This window comes from Myotis nattereri, assembly GCF_964212035.1.
Source record: "Myotis nattereri genome assembly, chromosome: 15".
NCBI lineage: Eukaryota > Metazoa > Chordata > Mammalia > Chiroptera > Vespertilionidae > Myotis > Myotis nattereri.
Window position 1 is genome coordinate 30,667,038 of NC_138090.1, and position 24,560 is coordinate 30,691,597.

At 42.0% G+C, this 24,560-nt stretch overlaps 2 protein-coding genes across 2 annotated transcripts in view; one reads left to right on the plus strand and one right to left on the minus strand.

Moving 5' to 3' along the window:
• The first annotated feature begins 5,805 nt into the window (after positions 1-5,805).
• Positions 5,806-17,588, plus strand: PDCD5 (programmed cell death 5). Its single transcript, XM_081107866.1, has 6 exons — positions 5,806-6,107; positions 10,107-10,144; positions 12,411-12,472; positions 14,054-14,145; positions 16,981-17,052; positions 17,390-17,588. The coding sequence occupies exons 1-6, from the start codon at positions 6,042-6,044 to the stop codon at positions 17,435-17,437; spliced, it is 378 nt and encodes a 125-aa protein (XP_080963992.1). The 5' UTR covers positions 5,806-6,041; the 3' UTR covers positions 17,438-17,588.
• Positions 17,589-19,599: 2,011 nt separating this feature from the next.
• ANKRD27 (ankyrin repeat domain 27) overlaps positions 19,600-24,560 on the minus strand; it is a 65,544-nt gene continuing 60,583 nt past the window's right edge. Inside the window, exons 26-29 of the mRNA XM_081107867.1 lie at positions 24,184-24,295; positions 23,364-23,442; positions 23,106-23,178; positions 19,600-21,457 (exon numbers count right to left, since the gene is read on the minus strand). Coding sequence (XP_080963993.1) covers positions 21,227-21,457; positions 23,106-23,178; positions 23,364-23,442; positions 24,184-24,295 — 495 coding nt within the window. The 3' untranslated portion in view covers positions 19,600-21,226. The remainder of the gene's footprint in view (positions 21,458-23,105; positions 23,179-23,363; positions 23,443-24,183; positions 24,296-24,560) is intronic.

The following is a 24,560-nucleotide window of genomic DNA, read 5'->3' on the forward strand; positions in this document are numbered from 1 at the left end:
TCTGCAGTCTCCATGTCTCAGTCTGTATAAGGGATGGGTGCGGGGCCTTTTTTCCTTAGGGGATCCTGAGGGCTGGGCAGGGGATTAGGGTGTTCTTATAAGGCAGCCCAGATGCTGGGTTGCATCCTACTTCTTGTATTTTAGGATTACTGTTTGATCAATTGATTGAATAATTTAACCTGTGACAAGATTACAAATCTAATTTTCAAGTTGAGCTTCCTTTTTTGTTGATTAAACCAGTAGTTCCCAGTTATTTTAGCATCTCTGGGCTTGTCTGCATCCCTGCTGTGCTGAGTAGCAGCAGCAGACTTGTAGGCTTGCATGCTTTGGTGCAGAAGATAATCCTCTGGTTGTCCCTGCTTGGCTGAGAAGTGGCAGTCAGGGAATTAATTCCACTACTCACCCCCGAGGGAGGTTGGAGCCCAGCCAAGTGATCCCTTTGTGGGCAAAATGGTACCCAGAGAGTGTGTTTTCTCTACAAGTGAGATGCTCAGTTAAGGCCCCATTCTTGTACCTGTAGACTTTTAGCATCTAAAATTAACGGTTTATAAGATGGCTGATTTCCATGGAAATTGTGTCAAGACATAAAGGCCAACTAAGGTGGAGGAGATATGGGAATTTGAGCCTAAGGTGTGTCCAACAATCCCTGTGTGGAGGGACTGCCTCTGAAGGGCCTGCTGGCACATGTTCTGTGTTACTTTGTGCTTGGGGCCTAGTGAGGAGTTGGAATCCAACTTCTAGATGGCTTCGTTCTACCAGAGCCCTGGCTGTGGTCTTTGCAGGTTTGAAGCATGGGGATGTACAAGGCATAGGCCCCACTCCACTCCACTGCACTAGCACCCGAGTTCTGTCTTGGTGGTTGAAGGAAAGAAACACCTGCCTTAGACAATGGCTTCTGCCTTCAGTCACATGTGCACGCCTGTCCACCTTCCACCCTTGTGCCACCAGCTGTACTCCACAGAAAAGGGTCTTAGTTCTCAGAAGAGTCCCAGTGTGTGCAGAGCCAGTGAGCCAAGTAAATGCTTAGCAAAGGCTTTGGTGGGGAATACATGCTTTAGGACCCTGTTACAAGGGCCCTTTGTCTAAATTTCTGAGTAATCTGGCCATGCCCAGTAATGGTGGCAGCATTACAGTCTCATGCTGAATAAGCTGCTTCTCTGGGCCCTTTTCCTCCCTGTTCAGTAAGCAGGTAAGCTAGATGTGCCACCTGCTGAAGCTAGGCAGGTGGACTTTTTTTTTTTAAAAATATATTTTATTGATTTTTTACAGAGAGGAAGGGAGAGAGACAGAGAGCTAGAAACATCGATGAGAGAGAAACATCGATCAGCTGCCTCCTGCACACCTCCCAATGGGGATGTGCCTGCAACCCAGGTACATGCCCTTGACCGGAATTGAACCTGGGACCTTTCAGTCCACAGGCCAACGCTCTATCCATTGAGCCAAACCGGTTTCGGCGGCAGATGGACTTTGAAAGGTGGTGCTTTGAGGGTCAGCCTCAAAGAAATCTAAGACAGTCAACAATAGCTTCTGTAACCCTTTCAGACAGTCTTGGTTTATTTTAAAATTAGTATCAGCCCTAGCTGGTTTGGCTCAGTGGATTCCGGTCAAGGGCACATGCCCAGGTTGGGGGCTTGATCCCCAGTAGGGGTGTGGAGGCAGCTGATATAAAAGGTATATTTTATATATTTTTGCCATAGTGAAACATCTCATCGTTGATGTTTCTCTCCCTCCCCCTTCCTCTCTGAAATCAATAAAAGTTTAAGTATATTTTTATTGACTAAATATATTTTTATTGGATAATGTTAAACTGTTTCATCACAGAACTCATCACCATTCATTCTATCAACTTTCCAAAATCATGGCCTGCACATAAATCAGATAGAGGATTACTCAAAGGTTACTGTAATATGAGAAAACACTAACTTCAGTGAAAGACAACTGGAAGTATATTATCATAATCAAAAATGTTTTGTTTGAAAGTTGCTGAGAGTCAACCTTAAAAGTTCTCATCACAAGAGAAAAGATTCTGTAACTGTGTTGATGTTGACTTACTGTGTCAATCATTTTGCAATATATACAAATATTGAATCATTACATTGTACACCTAAGACTGATGTACGTCAATTATACCTAAAAAAAAAAAAAATTCTTTTTTTTTATTTTTTATATTTTATTGATTTTTTACAGAGAGGAAGGGAGAGAGATAGAGAGTTAGAAACATCGATGAGGGAGAAACATCGATCAGCTGCCTCCTGCACATCTCCCACTGGGGATGTGCCCGCAAGCCAGGTACATGCCCTTGACCGGAATCGAACCCAGGACCCTTCAGTCCGCAGGCTGACGCTCTATCCACTGAGCCAAACCGGGTTCGGCAAAAAAAAAAAAAAAATTCTTAAAAAACAAAAAAACCACATTTATTTATGAGTCTAGATCAGAGTGAAGAATAATTTATATTTAATATAAAAAAAGCAACAATGGAATAAGAAACAAATAGAACGTCCATCTGAAGGAACCTAAAGAAAATAACAATGAAAGTATAAAAAGAGGTAGAAATAGCCCTAGCTGGTTTGGCTCAGGGTCTTGTGTTCGATTTTGGTCAAGGTCACATGCCCAGGTTGTGGGCTCGATCCCCAGTGTGGGCCATACAGGAGGCAGCTGATCAATGATTCTCTCTCATCACTGATGTTTGTATCTCTCCCTCTCCCTTCCTCTCTGAAATCAACAAAAATATATTTAAAAAAAGAATGTCGCCAAAACCGGTTTGGCTCAGTGGATAGAGCGTCGGCCTGCGGACTCAAGGGTCCCGGGTTCGATTCCGGTCAAGGGCATGTACCTGGGTTGTGGGCACATCCCCAGTGGGAGATGTGCAGGAGGCAGCTGATTGATGTTTCTCTCTCATCGATGTTTCTAACTCTCTATCTCTCTCCCTTCCTCTCTGTAAAAAATCAATAAAATATATTTAAAAAAAAAAAAAAGAATGTCAAATTTAAAACGCATGAAGTCTCTATCCCTAAGAATTGAAAGAGATATTAATATTCTAAATAATGTTCATGGCAACATTATTAACAATAGCCAAAAAGTGGGAATAACCCAAGTGTCCATTGATGGATTAATGAATAAACAAAATGTATCCTATATAATAAAAGGCTAATATGCAAATCAACCAAACAGCAGGACAACCAGTCACTATGACACGCACTGACCACCAGAGAGCAGATGCTTAATGCAGGAGCTGCCCCCTAGTGGTCAATGTGCTTCCACAGTGGGAGCACTGCTCAGCCAGAAGCCCAGAAGCCCAGAAGCAGGGCTCAGGTTGGTGAGGGCAGCAGCAGTGGCTGGAGCCTCTCCCGCCTCCACAGCAGTGCTAAGGAGCAGTGTTAAGGATGTGTGACTGACAGTTTAGACCAGCTCCCTGCCGGGAGGAGGGGGCTGTCAGTCAGACATCCCCCAAGGGCTCCAGGACTGTAAGAGGGTGCAGGCCGGGCTGAGGGTACACCCCCCCCCCCCCCAGTGCACAAATCTCGTGTACCAGGCCTCTAGTATACATACAATGAAATACTTTATGGCTTTAAATAGGAAGAACATTCCAACACATGGTACACCATGAACTGGTTTTAAGGACAGCATGCTAAGTGAAATAAGCCAATCACAAAAGGACAAATATTCTATGATTCCATTTATGTAAAGTAGTTAGCCAAAATCATAAGGGTCAGAGAACAGAATGATGGTTATTAAAGGTTGGGGGAAAGGAGCTTGGGGAGTTATTTAATGGGTATAGATCAGGGGTGGGCAACCTTTTTGTGAGTGTGTGCCAAAACCAGCAAAATCTCTGACTCAAAATTCTGCATGCCAACACTAATTTTTTGAGAACATGTTACGCCTACTTGATATCTCTTAAGGTGTACGTATGTGAAGAACCTTGAAGAAATAATAAAATTCATTCGAGCAACAAAAACACAGTATATGATGATGAAAAATACATTTTTAAAATATATTTTATTTATTTTTTGCAGAGAGGAAGGGAGAGGGATAGAGAGTTAGAAACATCGATGAGAGAGAAACATCGATCAGCTGCTTCCTGCACACCCCCTACTGGGGATGTGCTGAAACCAAGGTACATGCCCTTGCCTGGAATTGAACCTGGGACCTTTCAGTCCGCAGGCCAATGCTCTATCCACTGAGCCAAACCAGTTAGGGCAATACATTTATTTTTTAATGTATACATGTACACTGATAGTCCCACAGAAAACTGTATGACTCCGTTTGATATTATCAGTGGGACTTTTGCTGCTGCATCACTGATGACAGAGATTTTACATCAGGTTTATGTTTCGTGACCTTCAGAGATATGCACGAACTACTACTTTCATCCGTCAGGCTACTCCTATTACGAGACTTAACAAAATTCATCACTGAGAACAAAGATTCACAAGCGCATGTGGATGAAAACATGGAGAGTAACGCTGTTGCAAAGTTTTTTTTTAAACAGAAAAAATTTTCTGGAATGGCATTCCAAATCCTCAATAGTTTGTTTTCAACACTATTGAAATTGCTCTTCCCCTCTCTTGTCAGTCCATGTCTATGGTCTTTAAGATAACTTGTTATGTAAAATTATTTATTTATCTAAGATGCACCTACACTGAATTTATCTGAAAAATAAAAAAGATGATATTAAGAAAAAAATTGTAAATGGAAGATTATAAGAGTTTCGCGTGCCAGCAAAAGTTACTGGCGTGCCATGTTTGGCATGCGTGCCAGGGGTTGCCCACCCCTGGTATAGAGTTTCAGTTTTACTAGATGAAAAGAGTTTATGTAAATGTACTTAACACTACTGAACTGTACATTAAAAATAGTTTAAAAGGTATATTTTATATATTTTTGCCATAATGAAAAAACAGGTGTATAACCTACATGAGTAATAGGTTACTCCACACACACCAATATCCCCACTTCAAAGATGCAACCTCCTCCTCAACCCTCCGCAATGGAGTTCACTCAGCCCCAGCTGCCCACCGCACAGCCTCGGACAGGCCCTGCGGGGGAAGTGGGTGTCCAGAAGTTTATATCACACCCCACAGTCCCCCACGCCAGCCTGGGAGGGGAGGCCTATGTTTCCAAGCCTCACCTTCCAAGTTTGCTTTAACTTGGCTTCTTAATGGCCGGGTGACCAGTGAGTCTTTTCTATCTATGCCTTTGGCGCCCCTTTAAGTGTACAATTTAATGTCTTTTAGCAAATTTAAGAGTTGTGCGACCCTCACCACAGTCCAGTTTTAGAACATTTCACCACCCAACTTAGCCTTTCTAAGGCCCGGGATCTTCATCTATAAATGGAGCAGAGTGAAAGGTTTGGAGTGGGCTGGGGTTGCGCACCTATGTCATGAAGCCATAATGTATCAAAAAATGATTTTATTCCGACCACATGCGTGCAGGTGGGCTGAGACTAAGAAAAGAGAAAAGCATCAGCGAAGAGAGGAGGGAGAGATAGGTTTTTATTAACTTTGGCTGGCTGCAAGCCGCTCTGCTGACGTAAGGGTCTGGTCTGTCCTTGGTTTCTCCCACGCCAGGTGTCTTCTGGTTATCTGAGCTATGCTGTGCTTAAGGCTGCAAGCTTTCTGCAAGGTATCTGCAAAGCACAGTAAGTCTTTCTCTGCCCCGTTTTATTCTCTTTAACCCTTCCACTTAGCACGCAATAGGCCACAAACAAATTTTGCCTGTTATTTTACTGGCTGTGTTTAGATTGCTATTTATCTCACTCGCAGCCAAGCCCGCCCGCGAGTGCTTAGCGTCATCCGGGAGGGGAGGTGGGGCCGCTCGGGTTCTGACCACTGCCCCGCCCCACGCCGACCCCCTGCGATCGCGAAATCGGGCCTCTCCAGGCGCCCTGGCTGCGTCGGGCGGCGCGGCTCCGGGCTGGATTGGTGAGGCCTGGGAGTCGCGGGCGCCTGCGCAGTGGGTAGGGCCGCGTTCGCCCCGCCGCTGAGGGAGTAACGCCGAGTGGGCCGGAGCCGGGTGCTTGGCTGCTCTGCCCCGTCGGCCGCACCATGGCGGAGGAGGAGCTGGAGGCTCTGCGGAAGCAGAGGCTGGCGGAGCTGCAGGCCAAGCACGGGGTGAGCGCGCTCGCCGCCCGTTCGGCCCGTTTTCCCGCGGGGCGCCGCCCTCGTCCGAGGTGGAGGGCGCGGCGGCTCTCGGCGCCTCGGCCGGTGCTCTGCCCGCTGGCGGAGAACCCGCGGCTGCCCCGAGGCTGTCCCGGGCCTCTCCCTGTCGCGGGGGTTTCCGGCGGCCGGCCGGCCACGTGCTCTCCCGGGTGGGTCCGGTCGGGCCTCTCTCGGGCCGGGTTGGGCTCGCCTCCAAGGCCTGGCCGGGCCGGGCCGGCGTCGGCCCGAAGAGAATGTCCCGCTCCTCGGGTCTCCGCTCCTTAGCCGCGGGGTCTGGCCTGTTTCCGCTGCTGGTTCCAGCGGGATTGTTCCCTGGAATTCTGACCCCAGCAACCGACCCGCATTTGTTGCGGGTCCGGTGTGCCCGGTGCTGAGGGGACAGCGGGGAGCATCCCATCTCCTGTGACGGAGTGACGGTCTCGGGGAGGAGCCAGGCTCTGGGCACTCATCCCTTAGATAATATTCTCCAGTAAAGGCTGCAGGAAGGAGAGGGAGCAGGCTGGGTATGGGCTGGAACGCGATGGTCTCCCAGGAGGTGCCCTTGGAATCCTCAGCGGGCCCCCCCCCCCCAATTATTCTTACCCATAAAATGCGGTTCCATTGTATAGGGACTCCCCTTCCTAATGGTTGTTTGTATTCTAAAACATTCTATTAGATTGTGACTTTAGAAGCTTATCAAAACATTGATTTTTAAAATTTGATATTTTTTTATTGATTTTAGAGGGAGAAGCATCAACTTTGTTGTTCCACTTATTTGTGCATTGCTTGATTCTTTTTTTCTTTTAAACCTCACCCGAGGACATGCTTTTATTGATTTTAGAGCGAGAGGAAGGGGCTGGGGAGAGAAAAACATCGATGTTTGGCTCCGACCTGGGATCAAACCTGCAACCTAGGTTATGTGCCCTTGACTGGGAATTGAACTTGCAACCTTTTTTTTGTTAATCTTCACCCAAGGAGAGAGAGAGATATATATATATATATATATATATATATATATATATATATATATATAAAATTAAATCTTTATTGTTCAGATTATTACAGTTGTCCCTCTTTTTTTCCCTCCATAGCTCTCCTCCACCCAGTTCCCACCCCACCCTCTGCCCTTACCCCTTCCACTGTCCTCATCCATAGGTGTACAATTTTTGTCCAGTCTCTTCCTGCATCCCCCAACCCCCCCCCCCCCCACACACACACACAAGAATTGTCAGTCCACTCCCTTTCTATGCCCCTGGTTCTATTATATTCACCAGTTTACTCTGTTCATCAGATTTTTTATTCACTTGATTTTTAGATTCACTTGTTGATAGATATGTATTTGCTGTTCATAATTTTTATCTTTACCTTTTTCTTCTTCCTCTTAAAGGATACCTTTCAGCATTTCATATAATACTGGTTTGGTGGTGATGAACTCCTTTAGCTTTTTCTTATCTGTGAAGCTCTTTATCTGACCTTCAATTCTGAATGATAGCTTTGCTGGATAAAGTAATCTTGGTTGTAGGTTCTTGACATTCATCACTTTGAATATTTCTTGCCACTCCCTTCTGGCCTGCAAAGTTTCTTGTGAGAAATCAGCTGACAGTCGTATGGGTATTCCCTTGTAGGTAACTGGGTTTCTTTCTCTTGCTGCTTTTAAGATTCTCTCTTTGTCTTTTACTCTTGGCATTTTAATTACGATATGTCATGGTGTGGTCCTCTTTGGATTCCTTTTGTTTGGGGTTCTCTGCGCTTCCTGGACTTGTAAGTCTATTTCTTTCACCAGGTAGGGGAAGTTTTCTGTCATTATTTCTTCAAATCGGTTTTCAATATCTTGCTCTCTCTCTTCTTCTGGCACCCCTATAATTCTGATGTTGGTATGCTTGAAGCTGTCCCAGAGGCTCCTTACACTATCTTCATATTTTTGGATTCTTTTTTCTTTTTGCTTTTCTGTTTGGGTATTTTTTGCTTCTTTGTATTTCAAATCTTTGACTTGATTCTTGGGATCCTCTTGTCTGCTGTTGGATCACTGTATATTATTCTTTTTTTTTTAAATTTTTTTTTTATTTTAAATATATTTTATTGATTTTTTACAGAGAGGAAGGGAGAGAGATAGAGAGTTAGAAACATCGATGAGAGAGAAACATCGATCAGCTGCCTCCTGCACATCTCCCACTGGGAATGTGCCCACAACCAAGGTCCATGCCCTTGACCGGAATCGAACCTGGGACCCCTCAGTCCTCAGGCCGACGCTCCATCCACTGAGCCAAACCGGCTTCAGCTGTATATTATTCTTTATTTCAGTCAGTGTATGCTTAATTTTTAGTTGGTCTTTTTTCATATCCTCCAGGGTCTCACTAAATTTATTGGTGGTTTCTAGAAAATTCTTGAAAAACCTTATAAGTTTGGTTTTGAACTCTATATCCAGTAGTTTGCTTTCCTCCATTTCTGTCATTTGTGACCTGTTTCTTTGTCTCTGCATTTTTTATGCTTTCCTGTGTTGGTAGAGTGGCTTTGTGTGCTAGGTGTCCTGTGGGGCCCAGTGGCTCAGCCTCCCCAATTACCTGGGGTGGACACTCTTGGTGCACCCCTTTGTGGGCTTTGTGCACAGTCTTGTAGTTAAGCCTTGATTGTTGTAGGTATCACTTGGAGGAATTGACCTCCAGGCCAGTTGGCTGTGAGAATCAGCTGTGTCTACAGTGGGAGAACTTCTGTGCTGAAGACACCCTTCTGGGGCAAGACTTGCTTCAGTGAGGCTTTGGTGCCCACTGAGTCTGCCCCCTGAGTGTGTCCCTTATGGATCTGAGGAGTTGTAATTGCAAGGTCCCACTCTGATCACTGGGTACACTGGCTCTTGGATCTAAGGAGGTGCTAATTTTAGCCTCTGCCTGAGGCTACCCAGCAGGAGCTACGAAGAGATCTGCAGATTCCCCTTCCTTGTTTGGGGTTTGGAGGTGCCCAGATGAGTCCCAGCTGTGAAGCAATGCAAGCTGCTGTGGGGCCTTGGGCCTTCTCTTGGAAGTTCTGGGTCTGTCTGGCCCAGCTGCAGTTTTTAGGTAATTTTCAGATTGCAAAGGGCCAGGGCATTCATATGCAAAAGCCTCTGCCGAAGCCTGGGTGGGGCGGGGTCTCAGGGAATCAACAGGGCGGAGCAGGCAGCTATGGCTGATCCTCAGCCCTGCCCTAAGGGGCCCCGTTTCTCAGTGTCCTGGTAATTGCTGCAAGCACCTCTGAGAGAAAGCTGCCCTCAAGTTCTGAGTTTTGCCCGCTGCCAGGCTGCCAGACAGTCCAGTTTCTCCCCATATGAGTCTGGGTCCCCAGAGACTTCCCGGAACTGGAGTTCAGAGGAGTCGGGAGCTTGTGACTCCCTCCCGATTCAAAAAGACAGCTGCGTCCTTGGGTGCCAGCCCCTTTCCGTGTGCTAGAGCCTCTACATTTTACTTTTGCAGCTCCTCTGAGTCTCAGTGTGCTTTTCTCTTTCCTTCTAGTTGTAGAATTTCCACTCAGCCAGCCTTCCTGTAGTTCTGGATGATGTCCGTTTTGTCTTTTCGTTGTATTTTTGAAGTTGTTGTGGGAGGCAGCAATTTCCGGTGTTTACGTATGCTGCCATCTTGGTTTCTCCCACCCAAGGATATTTTTTGCACTGATTTTTAGGGAGAGGGAAAGAGAGAGAAACATGGATGTGAGAGAAACACATCGATTGGTTGCCTCCTGCAACCAATTAGGTGCCCTTGATCGGAATCCAACCAGGGACCCTGGGTCCCCAGCTGATGCTCTGTTCACAGGGCCAAACCGGCTAGGGCTTCGTAAGTGGAAGCTATCCCACTGACTTCTTGGAGGCCCAGCTTTTAATTATTTGGCAATAAGTTGATTGCAACCTCTGCAGGAGCCTATTAGTTATCAGAAACAGGGCAGAATAATTTGTATTTTTCCTCTGTGCAGTTACTCAACTAAAAGATAAAATTGTATTTTCAGGATCCTGGCGATGCAGCACAACAGGAAGCAAAGCACAGGTATGGGCTGGAGGTCTGAAGGGTGGTTTCGCCATATGCTTTTTTACTTTAGTTATTTTAATGGTGTATTAATCTAAGTTTCTCCTGGAATAGTGATTTTTCATAAACCATCGGGGTATTTGTTATTAATTTGAGAGTTTAAATGTATAGAATCTCACAGCACTTACTACCTCATTAATACAATTACTGGTTGATGTTTGTTTCTCTGCTAAAGTGTGATCTCCGTAAATACAATACTAGGACTTTGAGTACAATACTAGGACTATGTCATGGGGATGTTGTGAGGGTTACAGAGGTCCAGTACCTTGCATTTAGCAAATTCTAGATAAATATTAACTGTTAATTTTATCCCAGCACACGGCATGTTTATTGAATGGTTAGTTATCCCATCATGCTACCTTTTTTCTAACTGATGAAAGAACACAAGATAAAATTTACCATAATAAGCATTTGTAAGTGTATGAGAATAATGTTATATTCTCATAGTGTGCAGCAGATCTCTAGAACATTTTCATCTTGCAAAACTGAAACTCTATACTTATTGAACAACTCCCCATTTCCCCCTCCCTCCCTCATGCCACCTTTTAACTCATTCAGCAAATATTTATTGAGCACCTGTTCTAGGTCAGGCACTATGGTGGGTCTTTGGAAACAGGCAAGGCAGAGAAGGTTCCTGCCCATACATGGCTTATTTTAGTGGGAAGAGAGTTGGTAAGCACCTGGGGTAGTGCTAAGAAGAAAATGAAACTGTGAATTCCATTGATTATAAGATGGGCCTTTTTTCACATTTTAACATATCTGGAATTGGGGTGATTTTCATAATTGATCACTATTGTCCTGGATTCTTCCAGAGGATTTACTTTTGCTTCTGCTACCACTTGGGTACATTTCTGATCTGAGACATCTTAAAATTCTGTGCTTATGGTTCTCCCTACCTCCCTCCACCTTGATAGTGTGAATTCAGACAGCAAACTTGCATGACTAAAGCTTGACGTTCAAATTCTCAAAGGAATTTTTTTTCTTCACTCAGGGTCAAGTTTGATGCATGCATCCTTACTTGCAGTCCCTTTCTGCATGGCAGGCTTATTTCTTGTTTACCTTGTATGTGGTTGTTGCTCTTTGGTGCCCGAGCTTCGAGTGTGGAGTCTCCTATTAGACTCTTCATCTAGGGTGTTTTTTTGTTCTTACAAGTACATAACACTATGGTCCATCTTACAATCAGTGGTATCTTAGATTCAGTGAAATATAGTAACAGTAGTTTACTGCAGGGTTGAATTGAAGTACTCGGGTGCAATAAGGAAATGCCCCATGGAAGTGGGCTTCAAGTTGTGTTCATGAACCCGAGGGCTCCTCTGATGGGGCAGGTAGTGGCACAGCCAGCCCCAGCTCCCCCTCAGTTCAATTAAAGAATTTCTGCTTTTGTCTGTGTTGAGTATTAAGTTCCTTGAAGGACTCATTTAAAAAAATTTGCTGCTACCTAAAGTTTGAAACCACTGTCCTATGAACATGAACTAGTTTCTACTTGTATAGGTAGGAGTGTAAGGATAGTTGCGGAGTTATAATTTCACTCTCCCTCCTCACCCAAACACGGATAACTGAGAGTCTTGAAATATGGGAGTTGGTTCTAGCTTGGCCACATCTACTTATAGCTTCCCTAGATATCTCAGCTTTTTTTTTTTTAATTGTTCTTTTTTAATGTTTTTGTTGATTTCAGAGAGAGGGAGAAAGAGAGAGGTAGAAACATCAGTGATAAGAGGATCATTGATTGGCTGCCTTCTGCATGTGCCCTGACCGGAAATTGAACCTTGAACTCCTGCTTCATTGGTCAATGCTCAGTCACTGAACCACACTGGCAAGGGGGTGTCAGCTTCTTCATCCCTTAAGATAATTACACGGATTAATCATTTGGTCCTTTAATTGTTGGAAATCTCACTACAGATTTCTAGCACTTCTCTCACACTAAATACATAATAAATGTTGGTCATGGTGGTTGAACTGAAACTCCACCATGAATTATGAAAATGTAAGGTTTTATCTTTCAATTTGGTAGGTTTACACCCACAATATAAAGCTGGCTTTTGAAGGCAAGAGTGGATTCTTCAGTAATAATAGCCGTTACCATCCATACAGCACCTACTGTAGTGCAATCTATGCACGCAGTCCCCTTCCACCTTGGGAAATGTATTAAGTGAGTTACATTTTCGTCTGTTCAATAGGAATGCTGACAGCTTAGTTTTAATTTTGCTTGACTTTTTTTTTGTTATAGAGAAGCAGAAATGAGAAACAGTATCTTAGCCCAAGTTCTGGATCAGTCAGCCCGGGCCCGGTGTAAGCATCTTCAGTTTCTTTTAAGTTATTTTCATAAAATTGGCTTGGGTTAGTTGAATGGGAAGATATGAAATTATTGCTATCTGTAGATTAAATATTTAACCTATAAACACTTAAAATACAGATATTTGTAAGAAATGTGCAGTTTGTAAACCTAAAGAAATGGACTTAAATTATTAAATGTACCTGCGTGGTTCTCTCCTATCAAGGAGATAATTTCCCAAGTGCTTATTAGGTAAAATATATAGACAACAAGTCTTAAGTCAATTACAAAGTGTTGCTGATAGTTGACATATGTGATAGGATATTGAGGGGCTTATTTATTTATTTATTTTTGGAGTTCTTCTTTTTTTAAAATATATTTTATTGATTTTTTTACAGAGAGGAAGGGAGAGAGGGATAGAGAGTTAGAAACGTCGATCAGCTGCCTCCTGCACCCTCCCTACCGGGGCTGTGTCCGCAACCAAGGTACATGCCCTTGACCGGAATCAAACTTGGGACCCTTGAGTCCGCAGGCTGACATACTATCCACTGAGCCAAACCGGTTAGGGCTGGAGTTCTTTTTTAAACAAATATGTTTTTATTGATTTTAGAGGGAGAGGGATAGAGAGATTGAAACATTAATCAGCTGCCTCCAGTGCGCCTCCTGGGGATGGAGCCCCGCAACGTGGGCATGTGCTCTGACCGGGAGTAGAACCAGTGACCTCTGGGTTCAGATCTTGGTTCATGGGTTGACGCTCAACCTCTGAACCACACTGGCCAGGCTTAGTTCTTTTTTCAAGTTAATTTTGCCTGGTTGGCATGGCTGGTTGAGCATGGACCTATGAACCAGGAGGTCACGGTTCGATTCCCAGTCAGGGCACACACCCGGTTTTCAGGCTCCATCCTCAATGTGGGGCATGTAGGAGGCAGCCAATCAGTGATTCTCATCATTGATGTTTCTGTCTCTCTCTCCCGGGTCTCCCTCCCTTCCTCTCTGAAATCAATAAAAATATATTAAAACAAAAAAGAAAACTTTATTTAAAAAAAAATTTAATTTTATTTTTTCCATCGCCATTTATCCTTCTATGGTTTGAGAGATTTATTGTATTCTCCATTTTAGTTAATAATTTTTCATATTTAAAAACCGAAGAGAAAACCATGTAGAAAACAAATGAACCAATTGGAATGAACTAGTATCTTCTTGAAGCCTAGCTTAGAATAGGCAGTCTTATATAGATACTGATTATATCTGTAGTTATATGTAGCATATTTTCCAGAGTGCAATCATACATATTTTTAAAAAGCATGGGGCTTAAGAAAAATTTAAAAAAAAAAAGGCAAAAAAAAAAAAAAGCATGGGCTTATTCTCTGAGAACCCAAATTTAATCTTGGCTCTGCCACTACTTCTGTGTGGCCTTGACATGGCTGAACTTTAGTTTCCTCATTTTTAAGAGGGTAACAATACCTCCTGCCACCCCTACCTTGCTAATTTCAAGACATAAATAAGTCTGTGAAGTGCTTTGGAAATGTTGGTGTTTATTTTTGTTACAATATAAGTGCATTTAGTCTTGACTTTTTTTGTATTTTTTTTCTTTTTAGTAAGTAACTTAGCACTTGTAAAACCCGAAAAAACTAAAGGAGTAGAGAATTACCTTATACAGATGGCAAGATATGGACAACTAAATGGGAAGGTAAGCTTAGGACTGTCTTGAGGTAGTTTTACCTGTTGTTGTCTACTTTATCCAAACATGTCTTCAAAAGGTCAATTTCGCTGTGGTCAGGTAGCTCAGTTGGTTAGAGCACCATCCTGATATGTCAAGGTTGTGGGTTCAATCCCTGGTCAGGGTACATACAAGAATCAACCATTGACTGTATAATAAGTGGAACAACAAATCGATGTTTCTCTCTCTCTCTCTCCCTCTCTCATCTCTTCCCCCTCTCTAAAAATCAGTTTTAAAAAGGCCAGTTTCATCTTCTGGTTACAGAAATCTTGTTGACTATTTTTTATTTATGTTTAAATACGATTTTATTGACTTTTAGAGAGAGGAAGGAGGAGGGAGGGAGACAGAGAGAGAGATCAGTGTGAGAGAGAAATAGAATCATACCTTTTGGTGCATGGATGACACTCAACCAACTGAGCCACATCGGCCAAGGCTCTTTTTTTAAAAAAAAATATTGTGTTTATTGATTTCTTTAGAGAAAAAAAATGATGTGAGAGAGATACATTGATTGGTTGCATTCCATAAGCACTCTGACTGGGGATCAAACCCCCAACTTGGGCATGTACCCTGACATGGAATCCAACAGGTGACCTTTTTGATGTATGGGACAACACTCACCCAACTGAGTCACCCAGCCAGGGCTTGTTGACTATTTCAAGGAGAGGACATTTTTCATCAGTTTTGAGAGAGAGAGAGAGACAGACAGACAGACACACACACACACACACACATCGTCAACCGGTTGCTTTCCATACATACCCAGACTGGGGATTGAACTGGCAACCTAGGCATGTGCTCTGACTGGGAATCCTGAGTCCTCTTGGTGCATAGGAGGATGCCCTGACCAACTGAGAGAGCCACGTTGGCCAGGCCTCAAGGAAGGAATTTTTAAAGGTGAGAATAGTTGGATCTACCACCAATCCTAAAAGATATCCTAATTGTGGGCTTGATCCCTAGTAGGGGGTGTGCAGGAGGCAGCCGATCAATGATTCATTCTCATCATTGGTGTTTCCTAAGATCCTCTGCTTCTTTTCTTTCCTGACATTGTTGTGGAACCTTGTTGGTGTCTGTGTGACCCAATGACTATCAGGGTTAGCTGGCTTAAATTGCTTCTATTCTGGAAACAAGGTTTCTCAATAATACAAATTAAGTCAAGTAGGTCAGTTGTTTGGAACATTGTCCCTATATGCCAAGGATGCCAGTTTGATTCCCACAGGTTCAATTCCAGGACAAGGCAAATATGAGAATCAACCATGAATGCATAAATAAGTGGAACAACAAAATCGATGTTTCTCTCTCTTCTTCTCTCATATCAATTCAAAAAAGAAAAACTGATACACTACTAGTATAGGTAGACATTAAACTTGTTTTGCAAATTGAGGAGGTGCTAAAATTCTGGTTATTATGTGTGTTGCAAGACTGTCCTTCAGGATGCAGATGCACCCCGTCTGCACTGGGAAGCCCTCTGTTGCCACCACAGCCTGCAGGGATCAGTCCTACCCTGAACCCGTTACTCTAAGAAAGGTGTGTGGAAGAGACAATGACTGGTTCATCCTTTTTGAATGACTTACCTGCTGCATTTAAGCTTCTCAGGGTCTCAAGAGCAGAGTCAGTGTGTCTCTTTCATTGACACAATAGAGGGTTGTAGGTGGCTGTTTATGTCTGCTAGTGGTGATAAAGGTGTTCTTTTAAAAAAATATATGTTTTTATTGATTTCAGAGAGGAAGGGAGAGGCGGGGAGAGAAACATCAATGATGAGAATGAATCATTGATTGGCTGCCTCTTGCACGCTCCCTACTGGGGATCAAGCACGCCACCCAGGCATGTGCCCTTGACAGGAATTGAACTGGGACCCTTCAGTCTGCAGGCTGACGGCTCTATCCACTGAGCTAAACCAGCTAGGGTGATAAAGGTGTTCTTAAATACCTGTTTACTTGGGATTTTTCTTTTTCTTTTTTTTTTTTTTAAATATATTTTATTGATTTTTTACAGAGAGGAAGGGAGAGAGATAGAGAGTTAGAAACATCGATGAGAGAGAAACATCGATCAGCTGCCTCCTGCACATCTCCTACTGGGGATATGCCCGCAACCCAGGTACATGCCCTTGACCGAATCGAACCTGGGACCTTTCAGTCCACAAGCCGACGCTCTATCCACTGAGCCAAACCGGTTTTGGCTTTTCTTTTTTTTTTTAATTAAAATATATTTTTATTGATATCAGAGAGGAAGGGAGAGGGGGAGAGAGAAACACCAATGATGAGAATGAATCATTGATCGGCTGCCTCCTGCACACCCCCTACTAGGGATCAAGCCCACAACCTGGGCATGTGCCCTTGACTGGAATTGAACCCAGGACCCTTGAGTTCACAGGCCAACGCTATATCCACTGAGCCAAACCAGCTAGGGCAAATTGGATTTTTCTGAGGGTGTTAATTGATGGATACTTTCCCCCCCTCCTCAAATGCCTAGCAGAGCAAATTCTAATACAAAAACTAATACAGGTATACCTCGGAGATATTTCAAGGTCGGTTCCAGGCTACTGCAATAAAGCTAGTCATAATCTTTTTGCTGGAGGGTCTTGCCTTCATTTTGTAAAATATGCAACATGTTCTGTGAAGTGCAATAATGGGAGGCACAATAAAACGAGGTATGCCTATAGTTATAACTGGTAGTTGCAACCTCTTGTCCCACCTCTCTTCCCTCTTGACCTCTACCTCCACACCCCAGAAAGACTAAAATGATTCAATCTCCTGAGGTCAATTCTTTGTTTACAAAAAGTACTGTTTTTCTTTTTGGTTATCCTAGGTAACAGAACAAGGTTTAATAGAAATCCTTGAAAAAGTAAGCCAACAAACAGAAAAGAAAACCACAGTTAAAGTAAGTTTCCCCAAATGCATATGGCAGAAGAGAAAGATTGGTATTTTAAATGTGTCGACTATACACCTACTGTATCAAAATATGTTTCAGCCCATAGACATTTCCATTTTGTAACACATGGAAGTTTGGGGAGCAGGGCTTGCATAAATTGAGGGGTCTAATTTTTAAGGCTCTTGTTTCATTGTTCCCCGTCCCCTTATATCTAAAACTCTTTTAAGTTGTTTTAAAGATAGACAAAAATGTCTTGCTGTAGTAGGTAGAGATATTTCTTCTCAGAAAATCTGAGTTGTGCTTTATTAAACAGGTAATAACACTTGCTTAATCTCCCTCCCCCCAGTTCAACAGAAGAAAAGTAATGGACTCTGATGAAGATGACGATTATTGAATTTAAGATGCATAGACTGGAACTTAATGGAACAATTCCAGGACAGATAATACTTGGCAGTTAAGATCTGATTGAATGTTCACTTTGTTTATTGTTTATATACCTTTAGAAAAATAAACTTGTGTAAAATAAAACAATTTGGGCAAAGTCATTTTAGTACTGTGGCTGAATCAACAGAAGATCTGCATTTTGCATTTTTTCCTTTCCTACCAAAAACTTTTAAATGTGTAGCAGCATGAATATATCCTTTGTAATTGTGACATTAGTGTTAGGGAAGAAAATGGCCATAGCAGAAATAGAAGTTGCTCGAGTAGGCTTCAGTAAGAACAAAATAGCATCCAGTAATGTCATGGGAGTTAAAACCTGTGGATTAAGCTAAGTCAACTTTAATATCTAATATTTCTAAGACATAGGTTCTGAAAGCAGGTGAGCTATTTTTCTCCCTGAAAATAGTACTTACATTTAATGTAAGACTATTCCTAGCTTTGGTTTCATTTATAATCTGCTTTTCAAAGGCATCGAGGTATATTAAATTATCTAATATTACCCTTATCCAAAAAACCTCCATAGCTAGAGTGATACTTACATTGAAAAGAATTCCTAAAATAACTAGGAAATACTGGTAATAATACTTCAACAATAATAAACATGTCTGTAAGTAAGAGAAATAACTTCTAATGATTAAAATCTAATTGAGACAGTTTAAAAAGTTACCTTTTGCCCTAGCTGGTTTGGCTCAGTGGATAGTGTCGGCCTGCAGACTGAAGGGTCCCAGGTTTGATTCCAGTTAAGGGCACATGACCAGATTACGCACTTGATCCCCAGTGGGGGTTGTACAGGAGGCAGCCAATCAATGATTCTCTCATCATTGATGTTTCTATCTCCCTCTCCCTTCTTCTCTGAAATTAATAATATATATATATATATATATATATATATATATATATATATATATATATGTATGTGTGTGTGTGTGTGTGTGTGTATATATGTAAAAGAAAAAACTTTTTAAAAAAAAATATAAAATGAAAATAGTTACCTTTTGGTAAAAATGTTCTGGGTTCTTCACTGATAAAACTGCAGGCAACTTAAAGCAAATATCATCTCTTATATCATGCTTCACTCTCACTAGGTCAGTGGTCGGCAAACTGCGGTTCGCGAGCCACATGCGGCTCTTTGGCCACTTGAACGTGGCCATGAAGTTTCAATCGCACTGTACGTGCGCGCCCACATGTGGTATTTTGTAGAAGAGCCACACTCAAGGGGCCCCACTAGGTTATGAAAACTTTGCTCATAAATTTAAGTCATAAATTTAAAATGAGCTGTTTGGTATAACCTTTTAGATATCTTAGTTCTGTGAGACCCAGCCCAGGAGGAAGTTATTTAATGAGATGAACAGAATTAGCAGCAGAAAAGTGATAGGAAATGTGGTTTACAGTTCAATCTCTGTTTTAGCTAGCATACTGCTGCTGTATGTTTACATTTGAGGTTTACTCTATTAGAGACTAGAAATTTGTAACTGTATAGTCAATGGAGAAAGTCAGTGTTGGAATAAAGTGTCTAGTATTCCCTGAATGAACAAATGAATGAGTAGAACCATTAAGAACATCAAGATTTTTTTAAAGGAACAGAATTAAATAGTCAAAAGAAAATTTTCATCAAGGATTTTGAAAAAACAACACAAACCAATTACAGGTTCATTTTGCTTTAGTTCTCATTTACATAAAAATGCTGGAGAGAGACTTGTTACATGCTTTCCCTTGCAGAATAACCACTGTCCTAATGGCAAACTAAGTCAATGGGTTGTTTTGTTCAAAAGGATGAAAAATGAATCAAATTAGCAAAGCAACAGTACTCATTTCCTATGTAGGCTAAGAAGCTGTAATATATTCATTTTTGTTCTGATTTTAAAAGAAAACGTTTTTGTGGGCGCTAGGCACTATATCATATGTTGCCAGCCCTAGTCCAGGTAGATGGGTAGTGATCTCTGAAAGATGGAGTTTATGTTTCAGTCACAGTCACATCTGTAACTGAAAAATAAAGTGTACATCCATCAAAATGGGGGGAGATTTTACCACACACAAAGCACATGGTTATAGCAGAGAGGCTCAGAAACTATCTCCACAGCAAAACATTAACTAAAGAAAGTACACCATGACACGTTCAAGAATCATAAAGTTTACTGTTTCTTTTCCATCATTTGGCACATACCCAAGGCACATTAGAAAATTAGAAGTCATAAATTACTTTGTAGAAAAATAATCAGCCCCTCCCTTTTGTACATACACAAGTATTTCTAAGAACATGCACAAAACCTTTCCCTATTACAAAGTTATTTGAAAATGTACTCAGGATAAACACATGTTTTGGATCTAGACCAATTAATAAAAAAATAAGTATAATTAGTAGAAACTCATAAAAAGGAATACGTGGCAATAATAATTTCTAACTCAAAGTTACTCTGACCTGGTTTGTGCTGTAAGTTTTGAATCTGATCAAAAGAGAATAAATCCTTGGCTGGAGTAGCTCAGTTGGTTAGAGAGTTGTCCCCATATGCAAAGGTTGCAGGTTTGATCCCTAGTCTGGGCACATACAAGACTCAACCAATGAATACATAAATAAGTGGAACAACAAATTGATGTCTCTCTCTCTCTTCCTCTCTAAAAAAGGAGGGGGAAAAAAACCCAAAAACTAAGGAAAGATGTGCCAAATCTATTTTCTATTACCACCGTCCTTCAAGGGTGACATTTAAGGAAAGGTTTTTAACAAAGGGATTTTGGTGCACATGTGCGGTGACCAAATAGCTCTATTTTGTTGTAAGAAAAATTATACCCACCTTTTCCCACATACATAGTGTAGAATAGGTCATAGATGTCCTTCTTATGAAAATGAACATCAAAATGGCATTTAGGCATCTTTGGGTTCAAGTGTTGCTTATCAAAGGAACATTTTCCAGGTCCTATTTTCTTCATTCTAATGTGACATTTCTGCCAGGCTTCCATCTATACACATAAAAGCCTAATATGCAAAGTGTCCCCTGGGGAGTTCCACGGACCAGGAGTTTGATTGCTCGCTATGATGTGCGCTGACCACCAGGGGCAGTGTGGAATGAAGGAAGGCCCTGGCTGTCAGCTGACAGCCAGGGAAGGGAGGCCCGGCCAGCAGCCGGCAGGCCCCCTATCCGTGCATGAATTTTGTGCAGTGGGCCTCTAGTAGTACCATAAAACCTAAATTGCTTCTCTTCAGCTCATCTCAGATGGAGGAATTCTTTTAGCTCGTGGTTTGTTAATTTATATAGTTGACAGGTTTAGCACCTTTCAGTAGGAGGTCAGAATCTGGTGGTGAAACGTCTCACTATAACCAAGGCACCCTAATACGTAAGAATAAATAGCTCCAGTTGGGTAGTTCAGTTGGTTAGAGCATTGTCCCAACATGCCAAGGTCAGGGCACATACAAGAAGCAACAAATTGAAGTTTTTCTTCCTTCATCTCTCTCTAAAGCAATAAAGAAAAATTTTTAAAAGAAGAAACACCCCAGTCTTAAGGAATGGACACCCCTAGAATTTTTGTATATTCCTTTTCAAGGGTATTCATTAGCTCTGAAGAGGAAAGAGATGGTGATTTTTTTCTTTGTTGTATTCTTTGGGCCATAGGAAAGCTTTCAGGAACTTCCTGCTTTCTCTCAAGCCAAACAGAAAGTACATTTAGTTCTATGTTGTCTGTATTCATGCTCGGCATCTTCTTGTTAAGGACTCACTTCTTGATAGCAAATTTAATTCCTTATTTACTATCAGGACTGGGAAATGCTAGCCTGGTGGGGAGTGGCTGGGTTGTCAGCAGTCGCTGGGCCTTCGGTGCAGCTGTGTCCTTGACAGTGTGTCTCTGGAGCATTTGCGTGTTCCCAGGAGCAGTTTGTTTCAGTCCAGGCCTCGGGCTGGTCACCGTCTCCTTTGTCAGCAGTCTGCGATGTGGTCTGGTCTGATAGGTTCTTCTGCTTCTGTGTGACTTTTTGCCTTCCTGGCTAAAGAGAAAGTACAATTTGAACAATTTGCGTAGGCACCGTACTTTAAACCACCACCATGACAGTGACAGCTACCTTTGAGAGCTTATATGTGCTCAGTACTTTCCAGACATAATTTTTTTTAAATCCTCACCTGAAGATATTTTTTCCATTGCTATTTTTAAAAATATTTTTTATTTCAGAGAAGAAGGGAGACAGAGAGAGAGAAACATCAATGGTGAGGGAGAATCATTGATAGGCTGCCTTCTGCATACCCCCTACTGGGGATTGAACCCACAACCCAGGCATGTGCCCTGACTGGGAATCGAACTGTGATGATGTTCAACCACTGAGCCATGCTGGCTGGCCAGGCTCCATTGCTTTTTAGTGTGAGTGGAAGAGAGGAAAGGAGGAGGAGGAGGGAGGAAAGGAGGGGGAGAGGGAAGGGAGGGAGGGAGGAGAAAGGGGGGGGGGAGAGAGAGAGAGAGAGAGAGAGAGAGAGAGAGAGAGAGAGAGAGAGAGAAATGTGAGGGAGACACATTGATTGGTTGCTTCTTGCACGCTTTCCCCGCATGTGCCCTGACCAATGGGGCTGTACTGGGGCCATGAAAACCAGACACCTAAGTACGTGCCCTTGACCAGGAATCAAATGCGAGACCCAATGGTGTGAAGGCTGATATTCTAACCACTGAACAACACCAGGCTCGGCCAGGCATAATTTCAACTCTAACATCCCTGTGGTGACAGTCTGACATGTACATGTTCCATGTGTTAAACACAGCATAAATGCTTTACGTGTTTTCACACTTAATCTTAACAATTCTAACAAGTATGCGCTATTGTTATCCACATTCTACAACTGAGGAAACAGGATCAGCAAAGTGAAGCAATCTGCCTAAAGTCCCATAGCTAGCAAGGGAAAAGCTAGCACGTGATTGAACCCAAGCAGATTTCAAACGTTGCTGGTTTCCCACCCAGCAGGTCTATTAGCAAAACCATGAAAGATTAAATATGAAATAAAAATTAGTCATGTGAACAAAATCACTAATTCACTAAAGCAAAGATTGAGAAGATTTGTATATTTGTCTCAACAAGCCTATGCTATAAATTCAAATTTTCACCAATAGCCACATATTACATTGGCAAGTAGCAGTGAGAAAAGTCATGTTTATGAGGAGAGTCACCTAATAGCACTACAGAATGTAAAGCAGGCTTCTTTTTATAACTGAATGACTAAATAGTGCTGTAGGAAGATGGTCACATGCAGAATTGTCTATATGAGCAACTTTACATCATATTGAGAGAAGTTTTTTTACCCATTTATATACAAACTTAGTTTCTTTATGTTAGTGATTAGCATATTAGCAAATTTGCTTAGTGAAAGTTGAGATATTTCACGAAGTAATGCACCCCATGAACTGCAATGTCTTTCCATGTATATAATTATTTTCCACTTTTTCTTTACTTTCCTTTCTTAGTTCAGAAATGCATTGTTAAATATAACAATAAATGGCGTCTATACTCTTGACCATGCCACTAAAGAGCTCGTTTTGTTATTAACTTGTATAGTGAGGGGAATAATGAAATGAGAAATATGTTTACCATGAATTAGTTTTGAAAAAGCCAAGCTTTAAAAAATATGATTATAACCCAGTGTTTAATAACTCACCTCATGTAAAGATTCTTCAGGGAAATTAGGGACACTTTTATCTCTTGCCATAATCTCCCCTGAAGTCCTTCCCCTGAAATCCAAAACAAAGTAATTTAATGTTTGACATACTGGTGCAAAACACTGTGGTTGGCCAAAAGGTGGCAGCATTTGAGGAGAGCATATTTGTCTATAACCCATTCAAGCTGTACATAATGCTTCTGTTTTCAGTAAAGGTAGGGTCATAAGCACAGACATCAACTCAAATTTTATACTCACTTAAACTGGCCGACTGAGTGGACAAAGTAAAACTGTCTTGTAAAAGGTTCATCGTGTAGATTATACATTTTTGAGTTCCCTGCAAATAAAAGGATAAACATGTGAAAACTTCCAAATAGTTTAAGAATTTTTAAAAAATTATAGCATAGATACAACCTTTCAATTTTCTTTAACATTTTGAAAATTAAGCACTGCATGTGCTTCAAGAAACATATTTATTACTCTGTGAACCCCCATGAAACAAAGATAAATCCTTAATACACTAATACTCCCTCGCCACAGCCCTTAGATAGCCTTGAGATTATTCAGATACGTATGTGGGTTTATTAACATTATTGCATCAAACTCATGTTGCAATTAAAAAAAACCAAAACATCTAAACGCTAACAACTTAAAAAAAAAAAGAGCGGGGAAGAAAATACTTCAGCCCTATCTGTTTGGTGAATGCTGTTCTAATTACCATCAACCAAAAATTTATTTAAAGGTCGCATTTACCCTGATGTTCAGGAAATGCCTAGAAAAAGGACTGGCTTTGGAACACGAGACATGAAAGAAACTCTGTAACAGAGGTTGCTCCTCCTCTCCAGTTGGGGAGTGGAGGCCCTGCAAGGCAATGCTAAGATTCATCATCACAACCAACCAGAACACTGACATGGAAATATCTGGGACATTAGGATGTAACATATATTTCTTTGGTGCCTACTCTCCCCTCAGGATTATAACTACATTGTACGTTTACAGTGAAATGAAAACCAGCAGCTACTCGTGAACTTCCAGAAAAGCCCAAGCTGAGAATCAGAGAGAGAACAGAAGCTCTTACATTTTCTCCTGATCTTAACGGTAACGTGCTCCTTGTGGTCTGTTTCGCCAGCACCATCTAACGTGGCCACACAGCTCGGTACGACCTGGAGTAATTCCATTATTTTTGAATTCTGTAATTTGAAAGGGAAAAGTTAGCAGTGATATTTTTATTCTTTTTCAGCAGTTAATTGCCTGTCTTTGATGTAAATGTCGGCATTAGGATAGCTGGACAGAAGAGCTAAGAAGCAACTGCAGATGAAACTCTGAGGCCATGAGTGAAAGAGCAGCCCTCACTTGGAGCCTGGCTCCGCCCTCTGCTAGGCACTCAGGACTGGGCACTGCGCTGCTCTGTGCAACTGGGTTGACAACAACAGGATCTATAATTTTAGAGTCATC